Source organism: Musca domestica, unplaced genomic scaffold (assembly GCF_030504385.1).
Source record: "Musca domestica strain aabys unplaced genomic scaffold, Musca_domestica.polishedcontigs.V.1.1 4, whole genome shotgun sequence".
NCBI lineage: Eukaryota > Metazoa > Arthropoda > Insecta > Diptera > Muscidae > Musca > Musca domestica.
Genome location: NW_026712328.1, coordinates 27,668,438 through 27,687,284, shown reverse-complemented (window position 1 = coordinate 27,687,284; position 18,847 = coordinate 27,668,438). Strand labels below are relative to the sequence as shown.

Sequence of the window (18,847 nt, the reverse complement as noted above, 5' to 3'; positions counted from 1 at the left end):
AACTACAGAAATGCAGCCCTGAGGCTGTGCCCACTCCCTGTCAGAATTATTCAAAATTAGATGCAAGAACCAGTTCTTTTCATTTATTTGATTTTTTTTGAAATTTTTAAAATGAGTTCAATATCACGAAAAGTTTTTTTTTCAAACTATGATCTAAATTGTTCAATCTTTCAATTCAATTGCAAAGCTGATTAATATATTTAATGTGCGCCCTGCAATGTACGTTTCCTCCAATCATTGTCGCAGAAGTCGGACACACTCAGAAAAAAATGTTATCAGCTAATGGATCAACCCTACGTTTTTATTGTAACATGATGACATTTATATTGGAACTCACAACTTTACCTAAAACTCGACGTACTCGGTCAACGTTTTACACCACATAAGTTAAACTCATGTATTCATATGAATATTACCGAAATACGTTGAGCGTAAGAATTTCAATATTGACAATTAAACATGGCAGAGTTACCTTAAATTCGACGTAACGTATTTAAATTCCCCACTATTGTAAAAATTTTGTACGACCGTATTGCCCAAATTCTCCCAATTGCTATTTTTTTGATTACAGACATTCAAAAAACGGAATTGCTCGATTGTCAATGTTGAAATTTTTTAACTTCGAAATTTCGTACGACCGACGTATTTGCGTAGAAGAATACATTGTATGAGAAGAAATAAAACAAACAAATTTGAAGAAGTAAAAAAGTTGTAATTTTGGCCTTGCCGAACTTTAAATACCCTTCTCCATTTTTAACGAATTTGGCAATTATCAAAAAATAAAATCCGTTCAAATTCTGTTAAAATCTTAAAAATACCAAATGGGTCTATTCGACGATGTTGATCGGCATAGGCAACTTTTGTCATAAGCCATTACAATATTCAAGTGCGAAACTTGAAAAAAGCAGTAAATAATGTAGCTAAAATCATCAATACAGGGAGGAACTATTATGTGGGGGCTATACCAAAATGTGGACCTGCCTTAGGCTGCAGTATTCACTACGAACTTCAAATATCAAATTTGAAACAATTCCGATGAATAATGTCGGTAAGATCATCAAAACGTCAAATATAGGGAGGTGCCGTTATATGGGGGCTATAAGAAGACGTGGACCTGCACAGACAATTTTCCGTAATAGTAGTAGTATTCATAACGAACTTCAAATACCAAAGTTGTAACAATTCTGGTGAATAATGTCGCTAAAATCATCATCAAAACACCGGGAGGTTCCGTTATAGGGGGGCTATACGAAGACGTGGACCCATGGTAAAATAATGAGGTAGAACAGCTTCGTAAAACTACAAAAATACATCCCTGAGGCTATGCCCTCCTTCTCTCAGACTCATTCAAAATTATATGCAACAAGTCATTTCATTTCATCTTTTTCCTCATTTTTAAAATGACTTAAATAGCGCAAAAATGAATGAAATGCCTGGATATTCTCTCAAAAATATGATCCAAACTGTTCAATATTTCAATTCCATGGCTAAACTGCCGCTAGCCGCAATGGTTTTGAAAATCAATGGTTTTGAAAATATTTTGTTTTCGTTTTTCAAAACAACAAATACATACAGAAAATTGGCAGAAGTCAGGCACACTTAGAAAAATTCAATCAGCTGTTAGCTCTACCTTATCGTTTTATTGTACCTTGTTTTTTTCTACAATGGGTAAATAAGTACGTCAACGTCGCACTCAGTCGACTTTTTCATCACAAAATTTAAACACATGCTTTTATATGAGAGTTGCCAAAATATGTCGGGCGTAGACAATTTCAAAATTGAACATTTTCAACATTGACAATTGAACAATTTCTTTTTTGTTGAAAATGTAAATGAATAATACGACAATGTGAATGTTTGTAATTTGAAAATATTACCATGGTGGGAATTTAATAAAATATCAATTTTTACAACGTTATAAATAACCAAATAGGTAGATTTTAGGATATGGATCCGAGACAGGGATGCCAACTGTTCCGACGTAAAAATTGCTACAGATAAGCTTTTATTGAAAACCACCATAAATCGCTGCTGACTAAGACTAAATAACACTATGAAAAACCACCACAAATCTCTACTGACTAAGACAAACAAACGCAATGCAAATTTGTAAAAACGTTACGCAGAAAGAGGGAAAATTATGCATGTATTCATACGTATTTTAGATTTCAATTAATTTATTAAAAAGTACATAGGTTTTTTTCTTTTTAATCTGGCTTGAACATATAAAAAACAAAAAGTATGAAAACACTTCACATAAACAACAAGACTTAATCAAAAGGAAGAACAGATCTCACACACACATATACAAACGTTTCTCAGTTTATTTCCAAACTCATCAACATCTACATAGAAAGGTTCCTTACAAGGCTTATAAAAGGTCGGCTGGTAAACCAATCTCTGAGTTTGCAGTTTGAAATTTAAACAAAGTCAAATCATAATAGTGAACAACTAATAGATTTATTGTCAAATTGTTGTTACAAGTAGTCTTCTTGTTAAATATTATATAGACCTTTGTCCGTTATTATGTTTTGTTTGCTTTAAAAGTGATGACAATAAACAATTTTGCGTAAAAATCGCTACAACCACTACCTTAAACAGCCAAAGTCGCTATTGTAGCGATTTAAAAAAGAAAATCTCTACAACCCTTAAACAGTGTTTTTTATGCATCAAAAATCACCACAAGTAACGAGAAAACCACCAAATTGGCATCTCTGATCTGACATATTTGGGTAATACAAACGTATAACACATTTTACCATAGTGGAGAAGTTGAATATTTGTGTACGCTACGTCGAATTTTAGGTAACGCTGTTAGGCAGGTATACATGTTGAACTTTTCAACGCCGTCAAAAGTCGACTTTTGTATCTCTAATTGGTAATTTTTGTCAGTCTTCAGAAATCAGTGAACGTGAGTGGACGCGAGGTGAAGTGGATTATTCTAAATTGACTCAGTCTCGCAGTTTAAAAAAAAAAATTAAAAATTTTATGCCACTCGATCATTACTATTAAAATGGAAATAAAAACGCAAATGTTGTTACAAAATAAAAGGCATATTCCTTGGCCATGGTTTTATTTGATGAAATCTATGAATCCAATAATTTGTGTTGGACCTGTTTATAAATTTTCTGTATCCGTTGGCTGGCTTCAGCACACATATACACACATTCTTCAAGATGGCTGATGATGGAGAAAATTTGATGTTGGAATGTAATTTTATTTGGAAAAAGGTTAATAATGTAGTATTAAACATTACATGAAGTGATATTTATTTGGGGTATTGTTTTTTATATTCACAGGTGAGACACTACCCTTTTTCTTAAAGACACGGGAATATGAGTGAAACTTTTTGAATGTCCCATTTGATTATCTTAAAGAAGGAGAACCGTTTATAGAAACGTCATTAAAGACAATGATTATTATAAAAAAGATACAATTTTTATCTTTAAACCTATTATCCTCATGGAAGAAATCGATTTACAAGTAAAAAAACAATGACCTCTTTATGTGTCAGACCAGTTTTTGAAATTTTCTGTATCCAGTCGCACACACACAGGCACACCTATGCTCACATTCTTTTACTGCAAGATATATGGCTGTCTCTCGTATTGTAGAAATACATTCATATTGGAGTTCGGTTTACAAATAAAAAGGTGGATATTTTTATTTTGTTGTTAGATTGCAATATTTTTATTTATTTGCTTTTTTCATATTTTATAGATGATTCTATAATGCAAGACTACAAGGCTAGGATTAACAAAATTACAACAAACAGGGGTAAGTGGCAAAGCAATCCATTATTACGTGTTTTTTTTGTTATACTTACATTTTTTTACTTACACGTTTTTATTATTTATTAATTTCATTATTAAAGAGCAATAAGTAATATATTTTCACATGAACAAAGTTTTTTCTTCGTGTAACTTATTGTTCTTTGTTTACAAATCCATAAAAGTAAAATACCATCTACAAGTAAATATATTTCTGAAACGCGCATGTGTGTATACCAAATACACACAAACACAAGATATATTTATTTATGCGTTATCTCATTCACTCACATACCAACAAAATGTAAAGTAGCTATATTATATAGGAATTCTGCGTTCTATTTAACTTCTACTTGGCAAGCAAACCGATCGATGAATCCTGCTTACCATTAAAACAAATTTCACATACTATACAAAGAACATGTCCAAATGAACCATAGTCGGGCAACAGCATGTTTTCACAATTGGGTTACACCTCACATACAGTTTATATTAAGATATATTGTACAGTTTGAACAAAACCGGTTTATTTATTCCTTTATAAACAAACATAAAATTATGTAAACAAATATGCGATGGATGGAACATTCGAACAACTGTTTCCACAGTGATTTCCTGTTGGCGTTTACGTGATGTTATTCATGAATTTTAAGGGCAATAGAAAAAATTAACAGGGAATAAATTCTTTAATTGTTTGGTGTAATTTCATTTTCATTCGAATTTGCTTACAGTATATTTTGTTTTTGCTTTTTTTCAGGCTATAACACAATAGAATGCATAATTCGATTATGGACAATGGGGACACAATATAAAATCGGCACAGCAAGGACTCGGTATATATGATTATGAATATGACAACAAAATACAAACATTCCAAAGATTACTAACGCTCGACTTGCTAGTCTTCACTATTCTAAATGTCGCATCATAAGTATAAAAATTGAGAGATCAATGTGTCATTTGTATAACTTTTACTTAGTATTCATTACGTATACATTCTATATATACCGTTTTATATATACCAATATCAAAGCATGGCCTTGGTCGTGTTAGTAAATTCTCTTTTCAGGTACATTCCAAAAACCAATCCAACAACCATCAAACCAACTACAAACATCGTCAACAACTAATTAATTTTTGTCCTTATATAATTAGTATTGTAATATATTTACTTTTGCTGCACACCACCGCCACAACAATTCAATCTTTTACATAAACCTTTTCAAAATTTTAGCTCCTAAATATCAAACTGCATACGCCTGTGAAGGTAAGAAATTAACTATAGAGTGTGATCCAGGCGATGTCATAAATCTTATACGAGCTAATTATGGACGCTTTTCAATAACAATTTGCAATGATCATGGAAATATGGAATGGAGTGTCAACTGTATGTTTCCTAAAAGTCTTACAGTTCTGAATTCAAGGTAAGCTAACGGATCTAACAGACTTTCTTTGTGTCGAACGCAAAAGGAATATGTTGTTATTACATGGCAAAATGTTCGATATTGTTTTAGATGCGCACACAAGCAAAGTTGTGGAGTTTTGGCCACAACTAGCATGTTTGGAGATCCCTGTCCCGGTACGCACAAATATTTGGAAGCCCATTATCAATGCATTTCAGCATCTCAAACATCGACCACAACTAATCGTCCCAGTCCACCGCCGTGGGTTCTTTCGAATGCACCACCTATTCTGCCGAATGGTAGTTCATCTATTATTAATCCTGGACTAGTACAACCTCCTTTACCACCAGCACAACTACCGCCTAGAATGCCTCCAATGCCAGGATTGCCGGTATCTGCTGTACCCTCATCTCCGGGCCCTCCTACAATACATACCACACTACCGGGTGGTAGACTTAAGGCAAATAGCTCAATAAAACCGCCAACAAGGCATGACGGACTACCTCCACCGCCTCCGTTACATCACCACCATCACACGAATGGTAACCATCATACTGCTGCGAAAACTGATCAACAGAAAGACATTCTTCCCAGAGATCACCCTCACAAAGCGCCGACACAAGAGACTAAAACAGTAAAAAGTCAAAGCGGTGGAGTCAGCAATACAACAACACCGCCCAACACGAGAATTTTAACTGGTGTTGGAGGTACAGGGAGCGACGATGGAACTCTGCTTACCACAAAAACTACCACCAGACAGCAACAGCTACCAAATCCATTGCCCTCTGGGACAACAACTGTTTCTTCCTTGGGCAATATCAATTCCACCTTGGGTTCTGGCATTATCAAATCGATAAATAACATAAACTTAAATACTGGATTGGTTGGCGAAGACGAAACCAATATGTTTTGTGGCCCTACGCATGCTAGAAATTTATTTTGGAACATAACACGTGTTGGTGATGTTAATGTACAACCCTGTCCGGGTGGGGCAACAGGTATTGCGAAATGGCGATGCGTGTTAATGAAACGAATGTCGCTAGACGAAGATGAAGACATACCATCTTCAACACCAAACGCATTGTGCAATGGAACTACGTGTACAAGTTTTCGTTTGCGGAATTTTGAACCTACATGGCACCCTTTAACGCCCGATTTGACGCAATGTCGAAGTCTTTGGCTTAGCAATTTAGAAGTTCGTGTTAGCCAACGCGATTCATCTTTGATTTCAATTGCAAATGATCTGTCTGAAGTGACTAGCAGCAAAACCCTTTACGGCGGGGATATGCTCGTGACCACCAAAATAATTCAGACAATGTCGGAAAAAATGTTCCATGACAAAGAAACGTTTCCCGATCAACGTTTGCGAGAAGCAATGATACTAGAATTGTTACAAGGCGTTGTAAAGACTGGATCCAATCTTCTAGATGAATCGCAGTTATCCTCTTGGCTGGATCTAAATCAGGAAGACCAAATGAGGGTTGCGACTTCATTGCTAACTGGTTTGGAAGAGAACGCATTCCTATTGGCTGACACTATCATACGCGAACGGAATGTTGTGCAAAAGGTTAAAAATATATGTAAGTATATATTATGGTAATGACATGAGAATTAGAAAAAATACTTTTTTGATTTTTTCTTCTAGTGCTCTCCGTAAGGGTTTTAGAAACAAAAAACATGCAATCCAATGAAGTATTCCCCGATAATGGACAATGGCAAATAAGTGACGATAGAATTGAATTGCCCAAAGCTGCACTTATAGAAAATAGCGATGGAGGTCTTGTTCGTATAGTTTTTGCGGCCTTTGACCGTTTGGAATCGATATTGAAACCTTCATATGACCACTTTGATATAAAGTCAGCGAGAAGCTACAGTAAGTAAACCAAGTTAAATATTCATGATGAGTTTATAGATAACTTCGTTCCTTTCAAATAGTTCGGAGCACAGCAATTTTAACAAACGATACCGCCGACTCCTCCAATTCTTCACCATCACCGCAACGCATACGAATTTTGAATAGCAAAGTTATTTCAGCTAGTTTAGGCAAAGGACGACACATCCAACTATCGCAGCCCATCAAATTAACACTGAGGCATTTAAAAACGGAAAACGTCACCAATCCAACATGTGTGTTTTGGAATTACATAGATCAGTAAGTTAGAAAAACAAATTGCTTAGTGAATATTTTACAATAAGTTCTTAACCATTTTTTTATAGCGCTTGGTCAGCCAATGGTTGTGTTCTGGAATCAACCAATCGTACACACAGCATCTGTATGTGCAATCACCTTACGAACTTTGCCATTCTAATGGATGTAATGGATTCCCATACCCATTCACTTTTTACGATGTTCGATGGCAATATGCGTATCTTGATTTACGTTAGCATATCGATCTGTTTGATATTTATTGTGGTAGCCTTACTAACACTTAAAATATTTAATGGAGTCTTTATAAAGGTAAGATCGTCAACGTCTTCATCATGCCAAGGTGGACAGCAGCAGCTAAGTCATTCGCGCCGTGGTGGCGGCAGCAGCAGAAGTAGGCAAAATAACATTATTGATCAGACGCATGAGTCAATACAGATCACAAATCCAACGCAAGTTGCAACAACCTCAAATAATATTCAAAACCTGCAACAGCAGTTAAATTTACAACATATGCAAAATATTTCACCCTCTAATGTTACTGCCAATAATTTCATACATCATAATTCCATACGCAATTCAAATAGAAATAATTTGAATGCGAACAATTTCAATTTGCAACAACAGCAGCAGCAGCAGGTAGTGGCAGCTGCAGCTGCCGTTGTAGTTTCCAATAACAACCAGCGTAATTTGCAAATGAACAATTTGAATTTAAACTTAAATCTTCAGGCTCATCCCCATCACAATCATGGCCACAATTTAAATCACAATCATGTGACTACAGCGGCTCAGCAGCATATGGAGACTTCAATGTCTAATACTGCTGTAGCAGCGGCAGCAATTGCCGCCGCTTTGCAGCAACACCATGTTAATACGAATGCTGCCGTCGCAGCCGCTGCTGCTACAACCACTCCGAGTAGTAATAATTTAAATGTTAATCGTAATAATCATAACAATGCAAACAATAGCAATCGTATTAATAATCCCGATCCAAATAATATAATAATGCAAGGAAATATGGACGATTTACAATATAAGTGGTGGTGGTGGTGAAAATACAAAATGTATTTCCATACTTATAGATATATGTATGTTTAGTAGTATTTTTTAATTATGAATTCTATTTATTATTTTGTGATATACCTTTAAGTAGATTTTTTATTAAAAAAAAAAAAATTGATCAATTTTTCTAGGTTTTCATTGTAAAACATATTTATTGTAACAAGATTTAGTCTAATTGGGTGTGCAAGACATCTTCATATGATATTGTTTGTTTTTCAGCAACAATTATAAAATTGTTTCAATCTCTTAAATATATATTTTTTTTGATCGTGATTTCGTTTAAAAAGATTTTCATTTAGTAATTGTCATCGTCAAAATAGAACAATAATTTAATTGTTTTATTTTTCTGAAATCTTTCTTTTATTTTATATAAGTTACAATGTAATTTATCTGTTTGTAATGTTTTATTTGCTAATTTTTTTCTCGTTTATTTCAATATAAATAAATATAATTTATGTTCTATAATGTTTTAAATTTACGTATGTGTGTTTACTTTGTAAAGTCTTGTTTTTCTGTTGTTCAAACCACCACCACCACTACTACCAAGTATAGAACTATCTCTAATACGAACTATACTAGTCATATTCTTTGCTATTTCCTTGTATTATTTCTCAAAGTTCCATTCAAAATTATTTTTTGTTTTACAAATCTCATATGATGTTGGCATATTTCTACATTTCCATCCCCTTATTTCTCTTATTATGTCTTTGCAGTCTGCACGTACTTCTATTTATCGCAGTATTTACATATGCTTGCTTTTAGTCGAAATTCTCTTTCTAATTGGTATTGAACAAACGGAAACGAGTAAATTTTGTGGATTTATAACAGTATTTTTACACTGTGCTATTTTGTCGGCCATTGCATGGTTTTGTTTTGAAGGTAAGTACGAGCAATATTTTAAGTATATGTATTTATGAGCCAATTTCAATGCAAAATCGACAGATTTTATGGGTGTCACTAAATTAAAGAAACATTAACTATGTATATTAAGCGTTGCGTACAATAATTGACATCTTTTTACAATGACTACGCATTTTGTATGGCCGAATTACCTAAATCCGCTTGGACCATATCTCCATTCAAATCAATCATAATTGAAACAATCTTGGGATAAATAATAAATTGTGTTGACCGAAAATCAGAAATTATGATTTTATATTTTCTCAGAACGAATTTTTTTAAATTTTAGTTCCATAAAAATATAAACCGTATTTTCTTGGCAAAATAGTTTAGCAGTATTCCTACGTTTCGCTAGTATTGACATTATAAAGTTAGTTAAACATAACACATTATATATTTTGGTATAAATCGATATTTGCTATATCTCAAATCGGAGTAAATCTTTTTACGAAAATTGTGATTGGATTTTGAAATATAATAAAAAAAACGTACCACAATAATATATCCATTTTCGGTTTGTCAAGATGGTTTTTATTTAAAAATAAAAGTAATTCTGGGAATAAATACAAAGTTTAAAATGTAATATGCTCTACGCTCCTTAGATGCGTCCGCTCTCGGTCAATGCTCAACGACGACTGACTCATAAACTCATTTTGATAGTTGACAATTCGGCCTCTCCTGACTCTTCGTCCCTCCTGGGCGAACCATCATCAGACTCATCTTTATCTTCGATTTCGAGACTTGGATCACCATAGCACCAGGGCTTCATATGATCGGTCGACATAACACCGCAATATTTCCTTTGCTTCAAACTTAAATCCGGCAGATCCTCTACCAGATAACGATCGTTTCCGATAATTTTCGTGACGATGTATGGTCCTTTATACCGCGCATCCAACTTATGCGATTCTCCTGTAGGCTGCGGTACCGTGTCTATCACCACCAAATCGCCTTCCTTGTACTGAGTTGGCTTGGAATGACGGCTGTCAAATCTTGCTTTCCATTTTTCCTTTTGTTTCTGGATGTTAGCAACAGCCTGCTGTTGAATTACCCTAACATCGAAATTCTCTCTTTCTTCATCACCAACCGCCTGGATAATTCTATTGTAACTGACATCTCTGAGACTAAAGTTGAATATTAAGTCATTTGGACTGAACTTTGTAGTCGCATTCAGCTGCGAGTTAATACTCCACTGTATCGTCGTTGTCTCAGTGTCCCATTCTTTTGTATCACCTACTAGACATTTCAACGCATTCAAAACTGTCTGGTTGATCCGCTCGGCTTGGCCATTGGCTCTTGGTGTTCGGACTGCTGTTTGTACATGTTGTATTCCACAAACTGTTGGAATTCTTTAGACGTGAACGCCGTTCCCTTATCCAATACAATTCTTCGTGGCTGTCCGAAAATCGACATAACTTCTCGCAGCGCTGTTATAAACGCCGTGAATTTCTTGGATTCTTCCTTGACGTGTATCTGGTAATATCCTGATGTCATGTCTAACGTTGTAAAATACTTATTTCCAGATAACAACGAAAGTTGTTCTTCAACCACTGGCATCGAGTACTGCTTTTTGATGGTGACTTCATTTAATGCTCGATAATCCGTACACATACAACTTTCACCGTTCGCCTTTTTGACCAACAATACTGATGCTGCATAGGGCGAATCACTTGGGCGAATAATACAACATCGAAGCAACTTGTCAATTATGTCTGACAGAATTTGTCTTTGAGAAAATGGAACTTGGTATCTTTTACCAACTACAGGCTTGTCCGTAGATAAACTTATTTCCATTTGTGTATTTTTACACCTTCCAAGGTCTTCAAGGGTTTCAGCAAAACAGTCCTTGAATGACGACAGTATTTGGTCTAATTTTTCCTTTTGATGCTCATCCAGACTTTCTCCGACATTAAATGTACTTGGCATTGTTGACCTCACCTTCAAGACACCATGCTCAATTGTAAGTTTTGTTTGCTTCTTACACAATACATCTCTTCCTAAGAGAACGTCATATCGCATCAAGTCATTCGGCACTACATAAATGGTAGTCATTAAACTCTCCTCGTCGATGACAACGTTAGTCTCAAACATTTCCACCACTTCAACAATAGATCCACCAAAACCTTTCATTCTTTTTGACGTTACTTCCATATCGCAACCCTCTGGAACTACAGCTTTCCGCATTAAGGTAAAGTCGCTTCCAGTGTCCACAAAACCTTCATATGTCTTACCATTGACCGTAACATCTTTCATAACCGGTGGGCAGTAATCCTTAGACTCTTCTGTCATTGCTGCCACAGTTGTACCTTTACCTTTGCATTGCGATGCATCGTGACCAATCTTTGCACATTTACTACACTTCGGCTTCTTCAATGGTTGTGGGCAACTAGTTGAGATGTGCCCAAACCTGTTACAATTGAAACATTTTACTCCCTTGGTTGGCGCTCCACCTGAGACACTTGCGGTTTTGTCATCCTCGTCATTCTTTGTTTGCTTCCTTGCATACGTTTGTATGGTCAAATTCTCCAACGACCTTAATAATTCACTACATGTCTGCGGGTTCATAGCTAAAAGTGTTCTTGTTAAGCTGCTATCATTGAGACCATTTATGATGTATGACAGTATTGATGCCTCATCTACGCTTCCTCTTTTCCCTATGGCCAACATTGCGTAATAATATTCCACCAAAGACTCATTCGAGTTTCGTTTCCTAGCTATAAGTTCACGATGAATGTCAGCAACACTTACTCGACTTGGGAAATCCTTTAAAAATTGTTGTCTGAACTCTTTCCATGTTTCAACCACTGGTAAAGCGTCTATCCACATTTTAGCAACACCACTCATTTTATGATGAACTGCAAACAAAGTTGTTTCATCTGACCATCCATGAAGCCTTTGCAACGTTTCAACCTTGTCAATGAATTGGACTGATGTAACATTTCCTTTAATTGGATCGAAGTCTGGTATCATTACTATGTAATCCTTTAAACAACCAGATGTTCCGGAACCAGATTGTCTTGATATTACTTCAGCTGGAACTTGCTGTTCTGTATCCCTTGAATTTAACCCTGCATTTGACGTAATAGCCCTTTCTGTTGAAAGTGTTGTTAACTGTTGCACACTTCTTGCTAGAGTCAACATTATATCCTTTAGCTCTCGCATTTGACTTGTTAGAGAATCATCACCCGTCTCAGCTTCATCAAATCCATGGAAATCCTCCTGTGACTCTGAATCTTCAACTTCCACTTCGTCATTTCCATTGCAAGCCATGAGTCTAGCAATTTTCTCGGACTTATTTCCTGTTCGTGGTAAGCTTCTTGCCAGTAATAATTTGTCTAGCTCCGCAACCTTTAACGAACTTATTTTCACCTTCATACTTTTCCTTGTGAATTTTCCTTTTTAATTCGTTACTTCAGCAAATCTAGAACTATTCCTTTTTTTTTAGAAGCCGCACGCCCTAAAAATATACGTTAACTTTTCCCTTTTTAAACTTCTTCTTCGGGGTTCCCCTCTTTATGTCTTGCTTTCAATCTCCTTGATGTACTATCGTTGTCCTACTCACTCACACTTTTGAGTATACCTTTGTACATTCTCCTTTGATTGATGCTTTCTTCTTTGCTCTCTTTGAGCACGTTACACACTCTCACTAAACTCACTCGAACTTTTGAGTTTAGGTGCCTTTGCGTGGTTTCTCCTTTGGTCGTCGTTGTTGCTTTGCATTGAGCTCTTCACTACTACATCACTTTGACGCCTTAGTTTCTCAGCTCTTTGAGTATTTTTCTGCAATTCTTATCCAAAATGATGAAATTCCTTGTAGATTTCTGTTCTTATCCCACTTCTGATTCTGTCAAGATGGTTTTTATTTAAAAATAAAAGTAATTCTGGGAATAAATACAAAGTTTAAAATGTAATATGCTCTACGCTCCTTAGATGCGTCCGCTCTCGGTCAATGCTCAACGACGACTGACTCATAAACTCATTTTGATAGTTGACAGGTTCCACAATTCGAATTGTAAACTTTGATATGAGACTTACTTCAAACCTGTTGAATCAGTTTTCTAGATATATGGAAGGGCTGTTCCAGAACCTGCAATAATCTCCTAGTTTTACAATATTTTTCGATATCATAAAAGGAAAATCGGTTATCATAGTAAGAACTTTTTCATTCTTGCAGTTCTGGAACAGAACCATGGTTGTTTAAAAAAGGAATAGGATTTCCTAGAAATCGTCACATTTTTACAACACATTCAAATGTTCCTATTATTAAATGGTGTCCGTCCTTTTAAACATTTTTTCCTAGCAAAGTATATTTTGTGGTTCATAATATTTCAAACTTCTTTTTCGATTTGGTGACAGCACTTTCACCCAGCCGCTGAGGTTTTCTTATTTATTGAGGCAAATTAAGCCATTTCGACTCTTTTTGTCATTCGACTTGTCGACTTGTTATATCTCAAATTTTAGAAAATCTTTTATTGAAATTGGATTTTGAAAATCTTTATGTCATTAAAGGCCACTAAAATATATCTAAATCCTATTCCGCATATATATTACACAAAAATAATTTCATTCAAACTATCTCTGTTAAACTTATACATATATTTTTGTAGCTTTTCAATCTTATACAACACTTACCACCGATGATATTCTACTCGAAGTCGATCAAAGTTCTAAAGTTAACTGTTATTATTTGCTATCCTATGGCCTGTCACTGACAATCGTGGCAATTTCATTGGCCATCAATCCGAGCACTTACACTCAAAATGATTATTGTGTTCTTATGGAAACAAATGTGCTATTCTATGCCACATTTATAAGTCCAGTGTCGCTATTTCTTATCGTAAGTATTTTAAAAGTTTATTACTTGGCTTTTTAGACAAATAATCTGTTTTTTTTTTTTAAATAACTATATATAGGGTGCTTTGGGTTACACTTTCCTATCATGGGTAATAATGTGTCGTAAGGCGAGAACTACGTTGAAAAACAAGGAGCATACAAGACTGGCTAATGTTCGGTAGGCTATACATACTGTGGCGATTAATGTATCAACAAACAATCAACATTAAACTCAATCCTATTCTTTCAGTTTTGATATACGTTGCTCTTTCATATTTCTATTGTTGCTGTGTTCCGTGTGGCTTTCCGCCTATTTCTATCTGAGACGTTCGAAAATGGATGACCAAATGGCTCAGCTTTATGGTTATCTTTTTGTAGGTTTCAATACAATGATGGGAATTTATATTTTTGTTTTCCACTGTATACAAAATGAAAAGGTACGACTAAGCTTAATTATTAAAAAAGGACCATTTAACCAAATTTTACTCAATTAAAAACAGATTCGTCGTGAATATCGCAAATATGTCAGACAAAATTCTTGGTTGCCAAAGTGCTTGCGTTGCAGCAAGACTTCAATATCATCGGGTATTGTCGGTGGCAGTGCTTGCGGTGGTATGAATTCTGCTGGCAACGCCGGTACTTTGACGAGTAATGCCAATGCTCTGGGGGTTTCAAGTACCGGAACTCAAATGAAAAAATCGAAAATACCCATTGGAGATGCTAATGAAAACGAGGACATCGTAAACATGGCGGCAGCAACGGATGATGCTATATTGGCAACGAGTGATTGTGAAATGAATGACAGTATTTCACGACGGCAGGGTTCATCAGCAAGTGCCGGCAATACTGCTACCTTACAAAGTGGTATAATCCAGGGTAATCTGGTGTTACAACACTCATCTAAATCCAATGAACCGATCGCACCACCCAACCATACAGTCCTAGAACGAAATTCGAATATCATTATGGGAATACCAGGTGCTTCTGGGACATTGAGATCAACTGGAGGGGGTGGAATGCACACGCCTAGTGCTGGTCATACTTCACCGACATCATCTGTAAGCTCAACACATTTAATTTTCGGACAAGGACATAAACAACAGCAATTGGCTGCCGGTAGCATGAACGGTCCACAAACACAAGAGGCCTTTTATCACCAACCAGACTACTATGCTTGGCAGCAAAAGAACCTTAAGGGGGGTCAAGCGAGAGATTATCATGGTGCCGGTGTATCGCCTCAACAGCCGCAGCAACAAACACACGAATTTTTCTATTGGACCCAGAAACATAATCAAGGACATGGCAAAAAGAAGCGTGGAAGCAATACTGGTTCCGATTCACCAAGTGGATCCCTACATTCACGTAATACAGCGACATCCCAACAAATTCTGTTTTACCCATCGTACAAGAAAACTACAATGAAGCAACAGCAGGGGCATGCTTTACAACAACAGCATCCCTACTATGCCGAAGCTATAGATCCAGGTGCGCCTCCATACTACCAGCGACAACAGCAACAAATGCAGCGTAGGCCAATGCATGCGCAGCAACATCAGCTATCATCGGACGATGAACAAATGGAGCATGCGGCACACGCACATTTGTTACAACAGATCAATCGTCGTGGTCAAGGCCCTGGGGAATTTTCTCTAACCCCAATGACAATGGGGCCACAACAACGTTACTATAGAAATAAGCATTCCAACTGTGATTTAAACCAACCTGACAATTTCGATATGCATCGTGTGGTCGGCGATGGTAGTGGTGGGGGTGGGATGGTAGACCCCAGTGCCGGCGAAACTTACTATAATCAAGGTTCGTTGTGCGGTGATAATGGTCCTGTATACGAAGAAATCTTAAGTAATCGTACCTCCGATGTACAACACTACAATGTGGACGATATGTTGCCTCAGCACGATTATGAAGATGAACGTGCCATGCAGGCCTTATACCAACGTCAACAGCAAAAAAAGTTAATGAATCGATATCCAACTCACAGTAGTAATGGTGGTCGAATGGCCACTAGTCATGATTACGTGGATGATTTCGAAGCGCCAGTTAGTGGCGAAAGTCCCTACAGCGATCCAGATGACGACGATGATGATGAAGATGATCGTGACGATGACTGCAGTGATGACCAGTTGCCGCCTCAAAGCGATGAACGTATGAGAAGATTAATGGCCATGCAAGATGCCGACTTTCAAAGAAGATTTCAGTAAGTATTGTAATTGGAAATATTACCAGCAAAAATTTAAACAGGTTTCATTCATCTATATTTATAGACGTCAGTTGCGTAAAAATGCACAAGCGAATGATGGAGCATCCGGCCCCCCAGGCTACCATGAATATCATGAGTCTGTGCAGCCATATTTACAATCCCAGCAAGTCCACCACCCACAGCAACAGCCAACACAACACCAACAGCCCATAACGGTTTTTGGGGTAAGTAGCGGCTCCGGAGGTTCAATACGTAGTTTTAAAAAAACTGCTCCCGCTTCCGGTAGTCGCTTAGCTGTCAATGAGCTATTCAATCATGGTCCACCACTGCCGCCTGCCAACCAGCATTCTATGCAGAAAAATAAGCATTTACAACAACAGCAGCAACAACAAAGTGCACAGTCTCAGCTTCCGCCAAATCATCATCAGCAACAACAGCAAGTGTCTCCACAGTCGCTAAGTACACCAGTTGTCGGACGAAATATATCTGCCATGCTGGATGAGAACAATACTGTGAGGTGTTATTTAGAGCCTTTAGAAAAGTAATTGGTATATCACAATCCCTCTTAATGCATTATATGGAAAGACATTCTAAACGTGTTTAACAATGTGTATTTATTGAATAACAGTAGTTAATGAAAACCAAATCAATCCTAAGACCCGGAAATCCAAATCCGCTGAAAAATAAACAGTTTTTTGTTTTTTCAAATTCTCTAATGTGTAGTAAGCAAAGCAAAAACCGCGCATTATGTGTAATTAAAACAAAACTAATTTATAGAAATGTAAGAACCAAGAGTACATTTAACAACACTCACCCATACCTTTAATAAACTCCCACTAAAATTATTGGTAATTTTAAGTCGACGAACATGAAACCTGCTAAAAACAAATGCCATTTTGTTGATTGACTTTAGACGATATTTTTGTATGCAAACACATTTATTTTTGATGTACTTTTGTTTTGTAATAGAAAAGCTTTTTTCCCCGTCATTCCTTAAGCAAAAAGGGATGAATATGCAGATAAGGTATAAATCGGGATTATTTCATAGATTATTTTAACTGCAATAAGTTACATTAACTTTAAACGTTTTTAGGTTTAACAAATGTAAAGCTTAGACTAAGAATATTTTCTATTATAATTAGTGGCTTTTTTAATCTCTTTTCCTGTATAGTCATTCAGTCTGTTAAGCTTAATATGATTTTGTAAATTATTTCACGAGTTTTCACAGTTGGTTAATGAATTCAGTATCTTTTTCCTCATTGTTTTTTCTTTTACACTCGGATTTATCCAAATATCTAATTTACCCTTAGATACTTTTTTATTTTTTGTTTGTTTATTAAAACCTATATAGTAACGAATGTAAACATTATGTAAATTTATAACTTATATCTAAAAATGAAGAAGTTTAATAAATGTGTATAGTATGAAATTAAAAATATTTATTTCTATTGTGTTGATTTCTGCTAAGGTTCAGGTTCTAACTCTAAATAAAAAAATCAGCTCGTTTCACAGGAATGAGTTGGTATGTTTGGGCGGGTAATTAGAGAGATGCAGTGCAATGTGCGAAATAGGAATTACTATAGGTAGGCCCATATGTTTTCTACCAAAACATTTTTTTTATAATAATAATAAATTGGCAACAAGAAATAAAATAAAAAAAATGAAATTGTTGCATCTAAATAAAAAGGTAAGATAGAGCTGATTCCAATTTTGTGTACGTATTATTTGTTTTTGAAAAAACAAAATATTTTCAAAACGAAGATAGGAAGAAACTTACATTTCGGGCGTGCATTAAATCAAAGTCAAATGCCATAATTATTACATTTTTTTTTAAATTTTATTGTATGAAAGAAACAAATGTCGGAAATAATATCAAATTTTAGAATAAGTTTAGATTTGTTAGAATTGGTCACCTTCGGCACGAATTATAGCCTTCAAACGGCCAATGAAACCGTCACACGCTGCCCGAAAGTTGCTCTGCGGCTTTTTGGCCCATTCCCGGCGAAGCGCTTGCTTGAGAAAAATTAAATGGATGCATCTAAATAAAAAGGTAAGACAGAGCTGATGCCAATTTTGTGTATGTATTTTTTTTTTTTTTTTTGAGAAACAAAATATTTTCAAAACGAAGATATTAAGAAACTTAAACTTATTAAGAAACTTGCGGGGATGCATTAAATACAGGGTGAGATAAAAAAACTGCAACAAAGTCAAACGCCATAATTTTTACATTGTTTTTTTTTTTTTAATTTTATTGTATGAAAGCAAAAATGTCAGAAATAACATCAAATTTTAGAATAAGTTTAGATTTGTTCGAATTGGTCACCTTCGGCACGAATTATAACTTTCACACAGCCAATGAAACCGCCACACGCTGTCCGAAAGTTGCTCTGCGGCATTTTGGCCCATTCCCGGCGAAGCCAACCTTGTTTTCCAACATACTCCAGACACAATAGTCCAACGGATTGGTATCCGGAGACTTTGGTGGCCATTGTGCGCTAGAAATAAACGAATAACC

At 35.9% G+C, this 18,847-nt stretch overlaps 1 protein-coding gene across 2 annotated transcripts; it reads left to right on the top strand.

Moving 5' to 3' along the window:
• The first annotated feature begins 2,880 nt into the window (after positions 1-2,880).
• LOC101897774 (latrophilin Cirl) lies at positions 2,881-17,768 on the top strand. Of its 2 annotated transcripts, XM_020038927.2 has the most exons (15): positions 2,881-3,230; positions 3,300-3,653; positions 3,721-3,777; positions 4,528-4,603; positions 5,005-5,194; positions 5,285-6,753; positions 6,819-7,046; positions 7,109-7,325; positions 7,391-7,631; positions 9,095-9,260; positions 13,889-14,118; positions 14,195-14,292; positions 14,365-14,551; positions 14,615-16,329; positions 16,397-17,768. In XM_020038927.2, the coding sequence occupies exons 5-15, from the start codon at positions 5,139-5,141 to the stop codon at positions 16,875-16,877; spliced, it is 5,088 nt and encodes a 1,695-aa protein (XP_019894486.2). In that variant the 5' UTR covers positions 2,881-3,230; positions 3,300-3,653; positions 3,721-3,777; positions 4,528-4,603; positions 5,005-5,138; the 3' UTR covers positions 16,878-17,768. The 2 variants fall into 2 exon arrangements, with proteins under 2 accessions (XP_019894486.2, XP_058982845.1); XM_059126862.1 differs by having other exon boundaries at positions 4,528-5,194.
• Positions 17,769-18,847: the final 1,079 nt, after the last annotated feature.

Excerpts from the sequence above, each read along its gene's own strand:
- LOC101897774 (XM_020038927.2), top strand. The coding sequence starts at position 5,139 with ATGGAATGGAGTGTCAACTGTATGTTTCCTAAAAGTCTTACAGTTCTG. Across the intron at positions 5,195-5,284 it reads CTTACAGTTCTGAATTCAAG|ATGCGCACACAAGCAAAGTT; the intron begins GTAAGCTAACGG and ends ATATTGTTTTAG. Across the intron at positions 14,293-14,364 it reads ACAAGACTGGCTAATGTTCG|TTTTGATATACGTTGCTCTT; the intron begins GTAGGCTATACA and ends CTATTCTTTCAG.